The 15961-nt window shown below is 43.4% G+C and overlaps 1 protein-coding gene across 3 annotated transcripts in view; it reads left to right on the top strand.

The window, feature by feature from the left end:
• Positions 1-3262: 3262 nt before the first annotated feature.
• The window catches only part of SLX4 (SLX4 structure-specific endonuclease subunit), a 39961-nt gene continuing 27262 nt past the window's right edge, over positions 3263-15961 (top strand). For 2 of the 3 annotated variants that reach the window (XM_073362753.2, XM_073362751.2), the window contains exons 1-2: positions 3263-3362; positions 14837-15538. In XM_073362753.2, coding sequence (XP_073218854.2) covers positions 15169-15538 — 370 coding nt within the window. In that variant the 5' untranslated portion in view covers positions 3263-3362; positions 14837-15168. Of the gene's footprint in view, positions 3363-12582; positions 13216-14836; positions 15539-15961 lie in introns of all 3 variants that reach the window. The other variant, XM_073362752.2, reaches the window with a different exon arrangement.

The raw sequence follows: 15961 nt of genomic DNA, 5'->3' as shown, positions 1-15961 counted from the left end.
GCTCACCTCCTCACCCTCTGGCCCGCCACCAGATCCCCCCGCCTACCACTCACCTGCTGCTTCCTCCTTAGCCACCCAGCACAAGACACCCCCACCTGCCACTCACCTCCTCACCCCCTTGGCCCGCTGCCAGATCCCCCCTGCCTGCTGCTCACCTCCTCACCCTCTGGCCCGCCACCAGATCCCCCTGCCTACCACTCACCTGCTGCTTGCCTCCTTAGCCACCCAGCACAAGACACCCCCACCTGCCACTCACCTCCTCACCCCTTTGGCCCGCTCCCAGATCCCCCCTCCTGCCAGTTGCCTCCTCACCCTCCCGCCACAAGACCCTCACCAGCCCACGGCTCTCCTCCTGACCCCCCTACTTACTGTGTCCCTCTTCACCCCCCTAACTCCGCGGGGGTGGAGGAGAGGAGGGACCTGGTGAATGGCGTGGACCTCTAGAGCAGGTGTGGAGTGGAGGAGGAAGAAAACGAGATGGGAGACTGAGGATGACTGTCAGAGGTTCCATGATCAACTAGTCGATCATGATCTACTGGTTGGTGACCACTGTTGTAGTGAGTGAGACATGAAGTACTGAAAAGCAGTCCCGCCTTTGGTATGAGATTCAGAGAATGAGTTTTGCAGGCCTATGTTCAGTGTCTATTGAGTCCGTGGTTTTTAGTGTCTAACAAAGTTATGGAGTACTTGTGGCACCTTAGAGACTAACAAATTTATTTGAGCATAAGCTTTCGTGGGCTACAGCCCACTTCATCGGATGCATACAGTTGGAAATACAGTAGGACGATTTTATATACATAGAGAACATGAAACAATGGGTGTTACCACTAAAACCTCTCCAGCGCACTATCAAGGATCTACAACCTATCCTGAAGGAAGACCCATCACTCTCACAGATCTTGGGAGACAGGCCAGTCCTTGCCTACAGACAGCCCCCCAACCTGAAGCAAATACTCACCAGCATCCACACACCACACAACAAAAACACTAATCCAGGAACCTATCCTTGCAACAAAGTCCATTGCCAACTGTGTCCACATATCTATTCAGGGGACACCATCATAGGGCCTAATCACATCAGCCACACTATCAGAGGCTCGTTCACCTATACATCTACCAATGTGATATATGCCATCATGTTCCAGCAATGCCCCTCTGCCATGTACATTGGCCAAATCGGCAGTCTCTATGTAAAAGAATAAATGGACACAAATCAGACGTCAAGAATTATAACATTCAAAAACCAGTCGGAGAACCCTTCAATCTCTCTGGTCACTTGATTACAGACCTAAAAGTCACAATATTACCAAAAAAACCCCTCCAAAAACAGACTCCAACAAGAGACTGCTGAATTGGAATTAATTTGCAAACTGGACACCATTACATTAGGCTTGAATAAAGACTGGGAGTGGATGTGTCATTACACAAAGTAAAACTATTTCCCCATGTTTATTCCCTCCCCCCCGTTCCTCACACATTCTTGTCAACTGCTGGAAAAATGGCCCGTCTTGATTATCACTACAAAAGATTTTTTTTCTCTCCTGCTGGTAATAGCTCACCTTAACTAATCACTCTCCTTATAGTGTGTAACACCCATTGTTTCATGTTCTCTGTGTATATAAAATCTCCCCACTGTATTTTCCACTGCATGCATCTGATGAAGTGGGCTGTAGCCCACAAAAGCTTTTGCTCAAATAAATTTGTTAGTCTCTTAGGTGCCGCAAGTAACCCTGTTCTTTTTGCGGATACAGACTAACACGGCTGCTACTCTGAAACCTAACAAAGTTATTAATTTAGGACAGGCTTGTCTTTTGAAGGTGCTGTGCAGATTTCCTTTGAGAATAAGAAGTCAGAGGTCAGATAAGGAATGACTGTTTTGTGAAAAGCGTTCACCCAGGGGAGATACGATGTTTCTGTCTTTTATTATTTTTCTGTGTGAGTTCATTTGAGAGTGCAGTGATTGGTTTCAGCTGGACATTGGGGCATTTGATGCAGTGAATGAGCTACACCACATGTTGTGATAGGCATGTGTAGGACCTATGGATATTGAAAAGTGGAAACTTGGCTTATTTGAATCCCAGGAACCATCCCCCAACAAAGCCCCAACACATAACCAAGCTGTGCATGTGTGAAATAAGGGCCATTAGGGATTTTTATTTCAGATAGTCTTGCCAGAAGGCCCAACATAGTTGTTTCTCAATGCTTAAAATGTAAAACCATTGCAGGAGTCTGAAATACTGAAAAGCATTCAATGGCTCCTTTGGTATGAGATTGAGAGAATGAGTTTTGCAGGTTTACATTCAACAAAGCCACTCAGGCCCAGATCTTCAAAGGTATTTAGGCTCGTAACTTCCATTGAAAGATTACCCTTGTTTTAGTATGCATAATTATCATTGGTGTTAAAATAATCTTCCTGTGACAGTGAGCTACCCAGCTGCTGAGACTATATTGTACAAGGGGTATTTCTTTTCTTTTCAGTTATTGGGCTAGTAATGAGATTCCTTATTGTCAGATCACAGGGCTCGGCGAAGGGAAGCGAGTACTCCATTTTCCCTGCACGGGTAACTACAGATAGGGCAAGTTCCCTCTAGGGCTGTGTCTACACTACAGACCTTGTCTCATGGGTAACTGCTCTTTGCTGGCAGGCGAGAGCTCTCCTGCTGACTTAATTAAACCACCTCCAACCAGCGGCGGGAGCGATGCTGGCACGAGAGCCCCTACACCACACACCTGCACGTTTGTTGGTGAAACTTATGTCCATCAGGGGGCTGGTTTTTTCACACCCCTGACCAACAAAAGCGGTAGCGCAGACAAAGCCGAACTTCCCTCCTTTCCGGACCCAGGGCCACTTCCTGCTGCGACGACCCCGCCTGCCCAGGGCACGAGGACAGGTGCGCCGCCGGGCAGCTGAGCGCTCCAGCACCAGGAGCCGCGAGCCTGGGGCGGGCGAAGCGGCCCCGCCTCCCGTGACTGGCAAGAGCCGAGCGCGGAGCCCCTGCCCGGGCCGGGCCGGGCCGGGCCCCCTCTCACGTGACTGACAAACGGCCGCCGCCGCCACCACTGTGGCCCCTCCCCTGCCTAGCTCTTCCCGAGCATGCCCAACAGGGCACACAGGTGTGGCTTTGCGCATGCTTACAGAAACACGTTTGGGAGGTGGGCCTTGTGACGTGCCGGTATGCTTTACGCATGCGCAAAGGGACAAGGCGACGGAAAGCGCTCTAGTGTTCACGGGCAACCGCCACCGTGTGTTCTACGCATGCGTGCCAGATCATGCGCGCATGCGCCTCGGACGGAATTTGTTGCCGCCTGGCTGTTTGCCCCAAGGGGTGCGGAGCGGATGGAGCCCGCCCCTGCCAGCAGAGGTCAGAGGGGCCAAGGGAGGCCGGGGAGAGCCGGTGTAGCGGGAGGGGGGGGCCCTGCCTGCACCTTGGGGGGAGGTTTCCTATTGCCCTGACAGCCCTGACACCACTGCTTGTTCCGTGACATCAGCACGTATAGGTGATGTCACTACTGTGCCGTTATACCATGGTCACGTCAGGCTGTGCTGCTTTGATGTCATCGTACCATCATCACTGTGTTACCCAGCAGCATGATGTCTCCCCAGCACCTGCTGGGAAATGGGGCAAGACTAGTGACAACTCGACGGGCAGCCTCTGCCCGCCAGCAGATGAGGCACTTGACACAGCACTGCGCAGGTTAAGATTTCCTAATGTGCATTCCACGCCTACCAGTGTTACCTCCTCCTTTCTGTAGCTAGTATACCTGCAGAAAGTCGAGCTGGCCTGATCACCTTAAACCTTTCCTACCTCCCACGGCCTAGAAAGGGACGAAGGACAAACGCTGGTTCAGGGGAGCATAAACAATACTAGCTCACTTTCTTTTTTTTAAGCATAGATAAAGTTATCTGTAACTCGTATTTAGGGCAATGGGAAACATTGCTATACAATTCAGTCTGATTTTCATGGATTTTAAAAAGTGGCAAAACATCTAACTGGAATTGTGGAGTAAACATATTACAGTATGGGATTTGGTGAATAAATGCCCTTTAAAAGAAAGAGTAAAGCCACTGTTAAATTATTCTCTTTTTATTATACCTTTTAAAATGCTCATCTCTTTTCTAAGTGGATTGTGATAGTACATGATAAAAGTCTATCAAATAATTACTGGTATATAGAATCTAGATCAGGAGTTTCCATTCTCCCTGTCTTCCAACACAGGAACAAAGGGATATCAATGGAATTAAATTATGGCAAATGCAAAAAAATTTCACAGGTGTAATTATACTGTGGAACTCATTGCCACAGGTTGTCTTTGAGGCCGTAACATTAGCAAAATTCAAAGAGAGATTGAGCATTTATATGGATAACAAGACCATTCATAGTTACAATAGATAATGGTAACAAATTTTGAAAGAGAGATGAAAATGCTTCAGTGCTCAAACCAACCTCTAACTATTAGGGATTATGGTGAGGTCTTCATGGGGGCAGATAATCCCATATCTTCATACTGAGTGGTTTCATGCATCTTTCTCTGAAGCATCTGGTACTGGCCATTGTTAGGGACAGCATATCATACTGGATGGATCTCGGGACCAATCCAGGTGGCAACTCCTATATTCTGTAGTAATTGTTCTGTGGATTGAAGATTTCAGTATTCAGTGTGGCATCTATCCCTAGGATTAAATTCACTAAAAATTAAATTTATATTACTAAAGTGAAGCCAAAACAATTGCCATATCTAGGGCGTGCTTCTCCTCTCTTATCAGTATATATCAGAAATAACTCCGTTGACTTCAGTAGAATTAAACAGGCAAGAGAGGTGAATCAGGCCTTTCATGCAGATTCAACACATAACCAAGCGGTGCAGAGATGAAATAATAAATGCCTTTAGGAATTTGCAGTAAAAATTAAAATGTGGGATATTGTTAAAAATTGCGTGGATTTTTCCTTAAGCTATTGCAGCACTGTCTTATGGTTACAGATATTTATAGTAATCAAATTCATGGTTTGCTACTTCACTCACTTGTGCTGTTCCTTAAAAATAGGTAATGCACGTTCACTCAGGCCACATTACCTGGGGATTCAGCAGTTGAGGACTCTCTCTGCAGCTTCTTCAAGGCAGCAAAGTGGAAATCTGCCTTTCGCTTTCAAGGACAGAAGGGACTGGGTACAGAAAGAGCTCATCCTGGGTGGAAAAGCAGAGGGTGTGGTGGTTTAAGACAGTGCTACTCAAAGTGGTGGTCTGTGGGCCGGTGCCGGTCCACAGGCCATCGGCCGCCGGTCTGTGCGCACATTGTGGGAATAAAATTGCCGGTCCCCCACATCAGATAGCTTGAGAGGCACTGGTTTAAGACAAAGTGTTGGCTTTGAGCCTGCAAACATTCTCATGCTCAGCTTTATTTCCAGCTTAGGGTTACTGTGCTACTGGCCTAGTGTGTGCCCTTGGGCAAGTCACCTTCCCCCACTTTATGCTTCAGTTTCCTCATCTGTAAAATGCAGTTAATGATACTGACATCTTTTGTAAAGTGCTTCAGGATCTATTGATGAAAAGTGCTATATAAAAGCTAGGTCTTATTATGATTTATTATTACTATCACAGGTAGTTGAATTGACTTCAGTGGGCTACTCATGGTAGTAAAGTTAAGCACAAGTGTTTGCAGGGACTTTATTATTATCATGAGTAAATACATATATTATGATAATACTCAAAGGCCCTAGTCCTAATTGGGGCCCCATTGTGCTGGACATTGTACAGATGTTAGAAAATCTCATGTCTCCAGGTGGGTGCGGTCATTGCTTTAGCACTGAAAAAGTCCCAAGTGGGATTGAAGTTCAGATCTCATTGAGATCCATGGAGTGGGGATAGGTAAGTTTCCACCTTAGCTGCCTGCTGCTGGTGATCGGCTGGAGGTAGTTTTTTGCATGCTGGTTATTAGGACACAATGCTCTTTACAAAGATGTATCTTTGTTATTGAAACATCTAGAAACTTTTTAAAGATCAGCTTTAGAGTCCAAGAAAAATAGACCACAGGTCCTTTTACATATGATTTTCCCCCCCAGCCCTAGCCATATGTGATAATAGGGATATCCAGTGGAAGTGCCTAGTGATACGGTACAGCAACATAAACAGGATGCTATGATTAAATACTTTGTTCTAGACGACTCAATCTCAAACTATGTTTCAGGTGTGTGCAAAGCCCTTGTTTATGGTTTGTAGAATTAATATTTTTGAGAAGCAGGCATCAGAGCATTTCAAATGAAAGTCTGTGAGATGGTCTCTTGTTCTTTTGCAGTAGTCTGCAGAATGGAAATAAGTGGGAATTCCTGTTCTAAACTGAAATTGTTTGTATGATATCAGAGCTTAACAATAGCATTCAGATGGGGTGTGTAACAATGGTAAGTAACATTGCAATGGGATACAGAGTGGTCTGGAACTTAAGTTAGTAAGAGAAAAAGTAGTTTACTTGAGAGAAATGTAAAAATACATTTTGGGAGCAATGAACCAAATCAGCAAGTCTATTTTTAATAGACTTGGTCAGCTTGATGAGCAGGTGAGGTTATTAATTACTTCTTAAAGCTATTTGACTTGAATGTGGTACTGATGGTATTTTGTGGTTGCACTTGCACATGGATTCATAAGAACATAAGAATAGCTATGCTGGGTCAGACCAATGACTGATCCATTTGTCCCCGTATCCTGTCTTCCAACAGTTGTCAGTGCCAGATGCTTCAGAGGGAATGAACAGAACAGGGCAATTATCAAGTGATACATTTCCTGTGATCCAGTCCCAGCTTTTAGCAGTGAGTGGTTTAGTGACACCTCTGGCCATCTGAGTTAATAGCCATTGATGGACCTATCCACCATGATCTTTTTTGAAGCCAGTTATAGTTTTGACCTTCACAACATCCCCTGGCAATAAGTTCCAGAGGTTGACTGTGCGTTGTGTTAAGAAGTACTTAATGAAATTAAGGGACCCCTGGTTCTTGTGTTATGAGAAGGGGTAAATAACACTTCCCTATTCACTTTCTCCACACCATTAATTATTTTGTAGACCTTTATCATATCCTACCTTAGTCATCTTTTTTCTAAGATGAACAGTCCTCATTTTTGTTGCTCTTTTCTGTACCTTTTTCAATTCTGATATATCTTTTTTGGGATGGGATGACCAAATCTGCATGCTGTATTCAAGGTGTGGGCATATTATGGATTTCTGTAGTGGCATTATGATATTTTCTTATCGATCCCTTTCCTAATATTCTTTTAGCTTTTTTGATTGCCATTGCACATTGAGATGTTTTCTGCTCACCCAGGGCCATAGAGAAGCCATACCTTGTGGACAGTCCAGCAATATAGTGAGTCTGTCATACTGTGTTTACAGATAAGTGCATGTGCTGGAGATACCACTGTGACGAGCATGGTATAAGAACCTGTGTAGAACTGGATAGACAGAGACTGCATGAGGGAAGGTGTGTGAGAGGCATAGGGGTCTCTGCTCCTCAGGAAGGCCTGCTTTGTATTTGTGAGTTTCTTTCCAGCAGGAATGGGAAGTAATGAGGACTGTAGGAAAGTTTTTAGTTGCAGTATTTGGGTTGGAAATATGCCAGGGGGTCTGTCTCTTTCTATGTGGTTTCCAGCACAAACACCAATTCTTTCCCCATGCTGTGTTTTGACTGGCTTGATTGAAGACTCTGCTACCAACCTTCCAGATCTTTTGTAACTAGCCTTCAAGGGAGGGGAAGTAATATTTATGGTGCCAGCACAGCAGCATGGAGCAACTCTTCATTGGGAACTTTCTATAATTAGAAACCTGCATATGGAAAAAAGAAACATTTAATTTAATTTTTGAAGAATGAGGCGCCTCCAACCTTCCCGCTACTTAGACCCTATCCCTTGGGACCTCCTTAAATTATGGCCACCCTTGAGGGACCATCAGTGCCAATACTTTATTGATCTGCTCTTGAGTGAGATGATGCACTCCCCCAGACATGGGTGAGCTGCTTTTTTAGCAGTCCAAGCTATGGCTGTCACACAGACTGTGATTTGAGTCTGGGTCTCCTGCTCTTCAGTGTCAGGCACTGCAAATGTATCAGTTGCTCCCAGTTCTCTGCATCCCACATCAGAATACGCACTCTCCTTCAAAGCTGTGCTGCTGATGGAGCCGTGGGCATATGGAACCAGCATGGCTCTCTGTAGGATGGTGTAATCTGCACTATCTCCTCAAGGGAACAACAAATAATGATGTCAGAATCAGACCCTTAATTTTTAAAGGGTCTGATTTTGCCACCCTTACTGATGTTTCATGCTTTATTCCCCAGGTAATCCTGTTCAAATTAAGGAATAATCACAGAGTAACATATTATTTATCAGTAAGGGTGGCAGAATCCGGATCTTTGAGAATGAGGCCTTCATGAATAATGGTCATGGAAGTGTATTTAGTAGCAAGGTAGAAAACAGGTGTCTACAGAATACAGAGGAGGTTTCAGGAAGATATCTATCCCAGACCTGCACTTTTCTGATGATAAAGATGAGATGACTGAAGAAGAGATCCTGGAACAAATTGATGATTTAAAGACAATAAGTCACCAGGCCTAGATGGTGCATCAAAGAGTCCTGAGGGAACCGAGCTGCTAGGAAAAAATGTTCAGTCTCATTAAAAACAGCTACTGCACCAGAGGATTAGAGGGTAGGAAATGTTTTACGTTATTTAAAAAAAAGATTATAAGGGTGAGCTGGGGAGTTACAGACTAGTAAGCCTTGCATTTGTACCTCGTAAATTGGTTGAAATGATATTTAAAAATATAATGATAAAACCTGTGGAAAATCGTAATGTGAGGGTCAAATCAGCATGGTTTCTGCAAAGGAAAATCATGTCTCACTAACCTTTTGAATACTTTGAACATGTCAGGAAAGTAGTGGATAAAGGAAAACCAGTCAACATAGTTTACTTAGACTTTCAAAGGGCTTTTGACAATGTCTCTCACAGGAAGATGCTAAAGAAGCTAAGCAGGATGGATAAAAATATTTTTTGTATTTAACTTGGCATTTTAAAATTTAAGTTAAATACAAGTTTATTTATTTTTTAAATAAACATAGTTAAATTTGAAATTGATAAGTTATATTAAGTCCGAAACTTATAAACTATTAAAATCAAATTAAAATAAAAAAATAATGGTAAGCAGTACATGTTTGCTGCTAAGTTTTAAAGAAAGTCAGACCCCTGAATTGGTGGTACTCACTGGTTGAGCATCTGGAACCAGAGTTTGTTGAAGTGCTAAACTAGTCTTTGACAGCAGCAGCCTCCTCTTCTGCAGGTGCAGAGAGAATATTCTTTTCATATCAGTATATTCAGTTAGTTTAGGTCAATGACTAATTCATTCAAAGTTGAGAAACTGAATGGGAGCTGAAAAAGCAGGAAAGCTTGTTTTCCTCTTCCAACTTATGAATAAAAAGTAGGTAGGAGAAAACCAACTCTACTAGTTCTAAAATCTTGATGGACAGGGTGACTGGAAACAATCAGTTCAGTTCACTAACTACAGATAATACTTGTTTTGCTTAGTAAATCAGTTAATTTTAAATGCAAAATATATTATGATATATTTTTTTCCTTATGTGTCCAGAACATTTAAGATAATTTTATTTATTATTTTTTTAAATGCTGTTTTGGTGCATTTTTAATTGAACTTCAATTTCCATCCAAACAGAACTTGACACAAATCACAAGTGAAAAATTAATCATCTAGTAAATAAGAAATCTATCGTTCATCATTTTCTAATATAATAAAAAATATAAATGCTAAGAATCTGAATAAATGGGAGTTGAGCTGTGTAATTTAAATAAATGTGTATAGATATAGTGTATCCTCCTGGTTATCAAAAAGAAGGACCAAATTTAGTGTAGAGGCTATATTTAGTTGCAAATCAACATGTGATAATGGTTACCAACCAGTGAGAATCAACCTTTCTTTAGGAAAGTAACTAAAAAGTACAAAAGCAAAACAAGATTAAAAATCAATGAGTTAAATCAAGGTTTCCTGATTGCTGATTTAAATACTGATTAAAATTGCAAAAAGAAAAGGAGGACTTGTGGCACCTTAGAGACTAACCAATTTATTTGAGCATGAGCTTTCGTGAGCTACAGCTCACTTCATCAGATGTTTACCGTGGAAACTGCAGCAGACTTTATATACACACAGAAATCATGAAACAATACCTCCTCCCACCCCACTGTCAGTGGGGTGGGAGGAGGTATTGTTTCATGATTTCTGTGTGTATATAAAGTCTGCTGCAGTTTCCACGGTAAACATCTGATGAAGTGAGCTGTAGCTCACGAAAGCTCATGCTCAAATAAATTGGTTAGTCTCTAAGGTGCCACAAGTCCTCCTTTTCTTTTTGCGAATACAGACTAACACGGCTGTTCCTCTGAAACCTGTGATTAAAATTGGTGATTCAGATCACTTTGATTTAAATCAATCCACTCTGAAGTTAAGTAGTTATGGTGTGAGAAGCAAAGTATTGTCATAGATCAGAAACTGACTAGGAGACAGGATACAAAGAGTAGAAATAAGTGGTCAATTTTCATCAAGGCAAAAAGTTAACAGTAGGACTCAGGGTTCGATACTAGGTCCGGTGTATGTATATTAATGATCCAGACAGAGAGGAGAGCAGTGAGGTAATAAGATTTTCCAGATGACACAACATTATTTAGGTTAGTCAGGACCAGACAGGCCAGTGAGGAAATTCAGAAAGATCTAATCCAGCTGGGTTAATGGGCAACACAATGGCACATGAAGTTAAAGGTTGATAAATGCAAAGGAATGCACATAGGAGGGGAAAGTGTAAATTACTTGGACATAGACAGGCCATTTGTCTGATTTTTAAGCTTCTGGTCTTAAGTTTTTGTGTGGTTTGTTCCCTGTCTGGTAGTACTATAAAACCTTTGTCCAGTGTCACATGTGGAGGAAGCAATTTTGAAGAGTGTGCCGCTTAGCCTCCACTGACATGATCTCATGCACCAGTACCAGAATACCAGGTATTTTGTGGATTTGTTGGTGACCTAAGTTCCCTGTAAGCTGCACAGCTGGGTGGCTGCGCAGCAGCCTATTAAGCGCCGTACGGACACTCAGCGAACCCGCCTGGCTGGGACCTGCTGGGGGAGGGATATCCCTCCCCCGGCCCGAATCTAGCCCCTGCCCGGAACAGCCAGGGTAGGAGCACCCCTCCATCGGCCTGAACCCAGCCGCAGCCTGAACCTGCTGGGGGTGGGGCGCCCCTTCCTCGGCCCCAACTCAGTCCCGGACCTGCCATGGCCAGGGGAGATGCGCCTCTCCCCCCAGCCCAGGTGCTGCTGGGGGGGAGTCCTCTCTCCCCACTGTGGCCCTGGGACAGCCTGTACCTCGAGACCCTCATCCTCACCCCCACCCCAGAGCCCACACCCCCAGCCAGGGCCCTCACCCCGCCACCCCAACCTTCTGCCCCAGCCCTGAACTCCTCATCCCCTGCCCCACCCCAGAGCCTGCGTCCCAACCCTCTGCCCCAGCCTGAGCCGCTCATCCCTGGCCTCACCCCAAAGCCCACACCCCCTCCTGGAGGCCTCACACCCCTGCACCCCTACCCTCTGCCCCAGCCCTGGGCCCCCTCCCACACTCCGAACCCCTTGGTCCCATCACACATCACCTCCATATTGGTGCACATAACAAAATTCATCACACACATGTGTGGAAAAAATTAGAGGGAGCACTGTTGGTGACCACCCTACTTGAACACCTTACAGGGTTTTAAATTAAAACCTGGTGAAGTCAGAAGTGATAAAAAGAAATACTTTTTCACACAGCACCTAATTAAATTGGGGAATTCATTGCCACAGGATGTCAGTGAGTCCAAAAATTTAGCAAGATTCAAAGAGGGATTGGATATTATATAGGTAACAAGAATATCCAGAGTTGTTGTCATTACCGCTTACACATTTTGGAAGGGATATTAAATTTCATGGTTCTGGGTTTAAGATAATCATTAGGGATTAGGATGAGATTTAATGTGGGGTGCAGATTATTCCACATCTGCCTACTGCATGATTTCATGTACCATCCTTTGAAGCATCTGGCCCTCTGTTGGAGACAGAATACTGGACTAGATCCAATGTCAGAATTCCTATGTTCCAATGAGACAAGAAGTCATCTATTTCAGGAGTAAATAGAGAAATAAAGTATTTTTATTAATAATAATTATTATTTTTGTGGTGTCTAGTTTTCTTTCTCTTCCAGTAGATTTGCTCACTGACTTTTTCATGCTTTTCCTCTTGAGAAGGGCTCTTGGTTCACTTTCTTTTTGTAGTCATAATTTCCATAGAGTACTTCACTACTTGGAAAAAAGAAAGCCTAAAGCAGCTGAACCTTCAAATCCCTGAGACCCTTATAGCTGATCTCACAGACAATTTTAAATAATTTACACTATTTAAAGGAGATGGCAAATTCTTTGAAAAATCTAGCACCTTTAGAGTTGTGTTCCCTGTCTGTCAAATAGCCTAGGTGAGAGAGGCACTCAGAACATAATTAACTCTTACCTTTTCCCCCCATATTTTTCCAGGTCCCAACATCCACCTTTATTGGTCCCATTTTGTATGACATCCCAGCATGCACTACCCTAGTGATGGGAGATCAGTCACAGGACCCACCTGGATCATAGAGTTGGCACCTAGGTGGTCTAAGTGATGGTGTTTTTATTTTATTTTGCTAGTTTGGGTGGCTTTGAAAGATTTTTTGATCCAATAGGGGAAGAGCATATGTTATTTAAAAGAAGCACTTTGTAAACCCATGAAGTGTTGTGAAGAAGCAATACTTCCCTTCCCTTTTAAGCCAATGCCCAAGGATTTCTAAGGGCTTGTCTACATGGGAATACTCAGGAAAGTTAATCTGAATAATTTTTTAAAAATGGATTAGTTAAACTGCATTGGACCCCTGTGTGGACACTCTTATTCAGATTTAAAGCAGCATTAATTTGATTTATCTTAATTCACTTTGGAAGTGAATCAGAAAACATGCAGGGATTTAATGCAATTTAACTAATCCACTTTAAATTCACACCTTTTTCATTTGGATTAATTTTCTGCGTGTTCTTGTGAAGACAAGCCCCAAGTTTCATGTGATACTGTCAGCACAGTGCATGACCAAGAGCCTGCAAATCCAGACTTTGAGACCTGAAAAAGAAGTAATATAAAAAGTAAGTTCTACATCAGTTTTGTGCTTTGCCCATCTCACATTGAACACATACAGTAAACAAAGAAGTGCTGGATTTGTTTCAAAGTACAGTATTTGAAAGTCACCATTAAGTAATGTGACAGCACTAGTTTGGCTGTGAGGACTGTGTAGAAACTTAGAGGCTGAAGATTCAGTTTCTCTCTCTATGCTGTCTTTTACTTAGAAGAATGTGGTCAATTTGTCGTGACAACTGCCTCAAGACTCTGTCCAGGAAAATAAATTTAATGAACTAGATACAAAAAAAAAAATCTGTTTCTCTCTCATAAGAAATTAATCTAAGATTCACAGCAAAATCTCTACAGGTTTGGGAGACTGTTGAAAGAAAAATATCCATTAACATCTGTCATTGCTTATAGGAGAGGCTGACCCATAAAGTGTGTAACCAGCATTCCTTCGCCTTGTGTGTCTGAAGCCAAGCCATTTGAGAAAACAATCCATCTTGTGTTTTTCCTGCATTTTGACTCTTTTGGTGCCCAGAGTTTTGCTGGAGAAACTGAACAGTGACTGCTGCCATTCCAAGTGAAACGCTCAGTAGTAGGAATTGGGAGCAATATAAAACCTCTTGTAAATGAATCATGCCCATACCATATTCTGGGACTAGGAAGAAGTCAGTCTAAGAATAGAGATCTAGCTGTAATATCACTTGGGGTTTGATCAATTTCCATCTGGACATGTCTATCCAGGTAACCCCTGAGTAGTGTGTTATGTTTACTATAACTCAGAGAGATTAAAGTTTTTTTCTTAAGTATCAGAGGGGTAGCCCTGTTAGTCTGTATCCACAAAAACAACAATATTTGTTGATATTTTTTAAAACGTTCTCAGATTTATTGTAAATAAATTTGTTAGTCTCTAAGGTGCCACAAGTCCTCCTTTTCTTTTTGCGGATACAGACTAACAAGGCTGCTACTCTGAAACCTCAGATTATTTAGTCTCTGTACTTTGATGGAACTTTGTAGAGTGGCCAGTGTCTGGTTTGCTGAGTGAACCTTCCTCAGGCCCTGCAAGGCAGTGTTTACCAGCAATGACCACAGCAAACACTAAAAGTGATCAGACAGCAGTAAGTATCTGTGTATAGAGAGAGTGGAAAGGGAAGGGATGTTGGTTTGACTATGTATAGTGGGGTTGTTCCCAGACACAGACCAGGAGCAGAAAAAGCCTTATCCATGTCAGGGCATCCTATTAAAAGGTGCTCTGACAAAAACCTGAATTTCACACTACGACGGCATAGGTGTTCAATCTGAAGTGTGTGTGTGGTTTTAGTTCCACTCCCTGGCATTCACTTCCAGAACTTTTTTTTTTTTTTTTTTTAAAGTCACTCTTAAGTCCTGAGCTCCAGCCCATTCATAAAGTAGGAAACATGCTTCGGTGTATGTGATAATTGTGCCTAATGTCAGGGACCTACTTTGAAATGCTTGTCTCACCTCCTAACACGCCCTGTGTCTGTTGGCAGTTCAGTGGTTGATCATACTTTGTGTCAGTTATATACCTTATCTATTCAGGGTTTTCCTGCACTGATCCTCAAAGCTCCACCTTATTCCAGACCATCCTTCATTTACACTCTTTTTTTTATCTCTTTTGTTTAGCTGCTGTGATAAAGCTCCTCGCAAAGCCTTCTTCGCAAAGAGCAAGGAAGTCCCCTAAATATGAATGATATCAAATGGACTCCTTGAAGATTGTACTAGACTTAATGGCTAAGTTGTAATTATAGAGGGCGAAATATTGGACCAGCCAGAAACGTGCCCACTGTTGATCTTGTTGGAATCCAGAGTGTGCAGATCTCCGGGATGGTGGAAGGCACAATGAGGACTAGGTCATCAAAGGAGGCAGATCTGTGCTGACCCTGCTGTCCCAGTCCAGTACTCCCACATGCTCCATCACACTGAAGCCAAGCTGAGTGTCTTGAGGCTGGTGGCTGATGGATGAGCTGGACAATGATTTTAAAGAACTCTGTGCTAACCTATTGAGCAGGGTCAGGAAAAAGGCTGGAGATGCCGAGGGAGGGAGGAAGGTTCAGAGCGGGACAAGGAGCACTGTAACAAAAAGCAAATTAAAAAAGAACAAGTCAGCTGCTAAGAGCAAAAGCCAGCATGACTCCTCTGTTGGAAAGAGAGTGGGCTTGCCAGGGTGCACGAACCCCAATGAGCAGGCATTGGGGCATGAACCAGAAGGTGAAGCTACAGCCTGTGGAAATGATGGGCCTCCACTGGGAGAAGGAAATGGAGATCCTCCTTCTGCCATTCAGTTGTATGCTGTGGCACCAAACTGTAACCAGAACAGCCTGGCAGGTAACATCTCCAACCTCTGTCTCCTTCCCTCACTCTGAAATGTTTCTAATGGAAAATAGCCTGGGGCTGGAAGGACTCTCCTGTTCAGTGGAACTTTTCTAAACTCCACCCGAGAGGGGTACCAGGCAGTTAGGATGGCACAGAGGGTGCATTTTGCATTAGACAGTGCATTAGACAGTATTCAACTCGTTAGTCTGACACCTTTGACTGTTCCTAGTAACTGTTCTTCAACAGTGCTGTCAGATAGGAGAGGTCTCCCTCGGTCAGGTGAAGCACAGAGAATGGAGGGTTCCCCAAAGCAGCCAAGGCTGCAGTGAGGTGTTGCCCTGGCAACTCCTTCTGCCTGCTGCTCCCTATTTCTCCTCTCCAGAAACCCTTCACCCCTACTGCTCAGCATCTCTCAGGCCCCATCATTGGTAGAGG

This window comes from Lepidochelys kempii, chromosome 10 (genome assembly GCF_965140285.1).
Source record: "Lepidochelys kempii isolate rLepKem1 chromosome 10, rLepKem1.hap1, whole genome shotgun sequence".
NCBI classification, from domain to species: domain Eukaryota; kingdom Metazoa; phylum Chordata; order Testudines; family Cheloniidae; genus Lepidochelys; species Lepidochelys kempii.
Note: the sequence above shows the minus strand (reverse complement) of the source record. Positions and strands in the feature narration are given on the sequence as shown.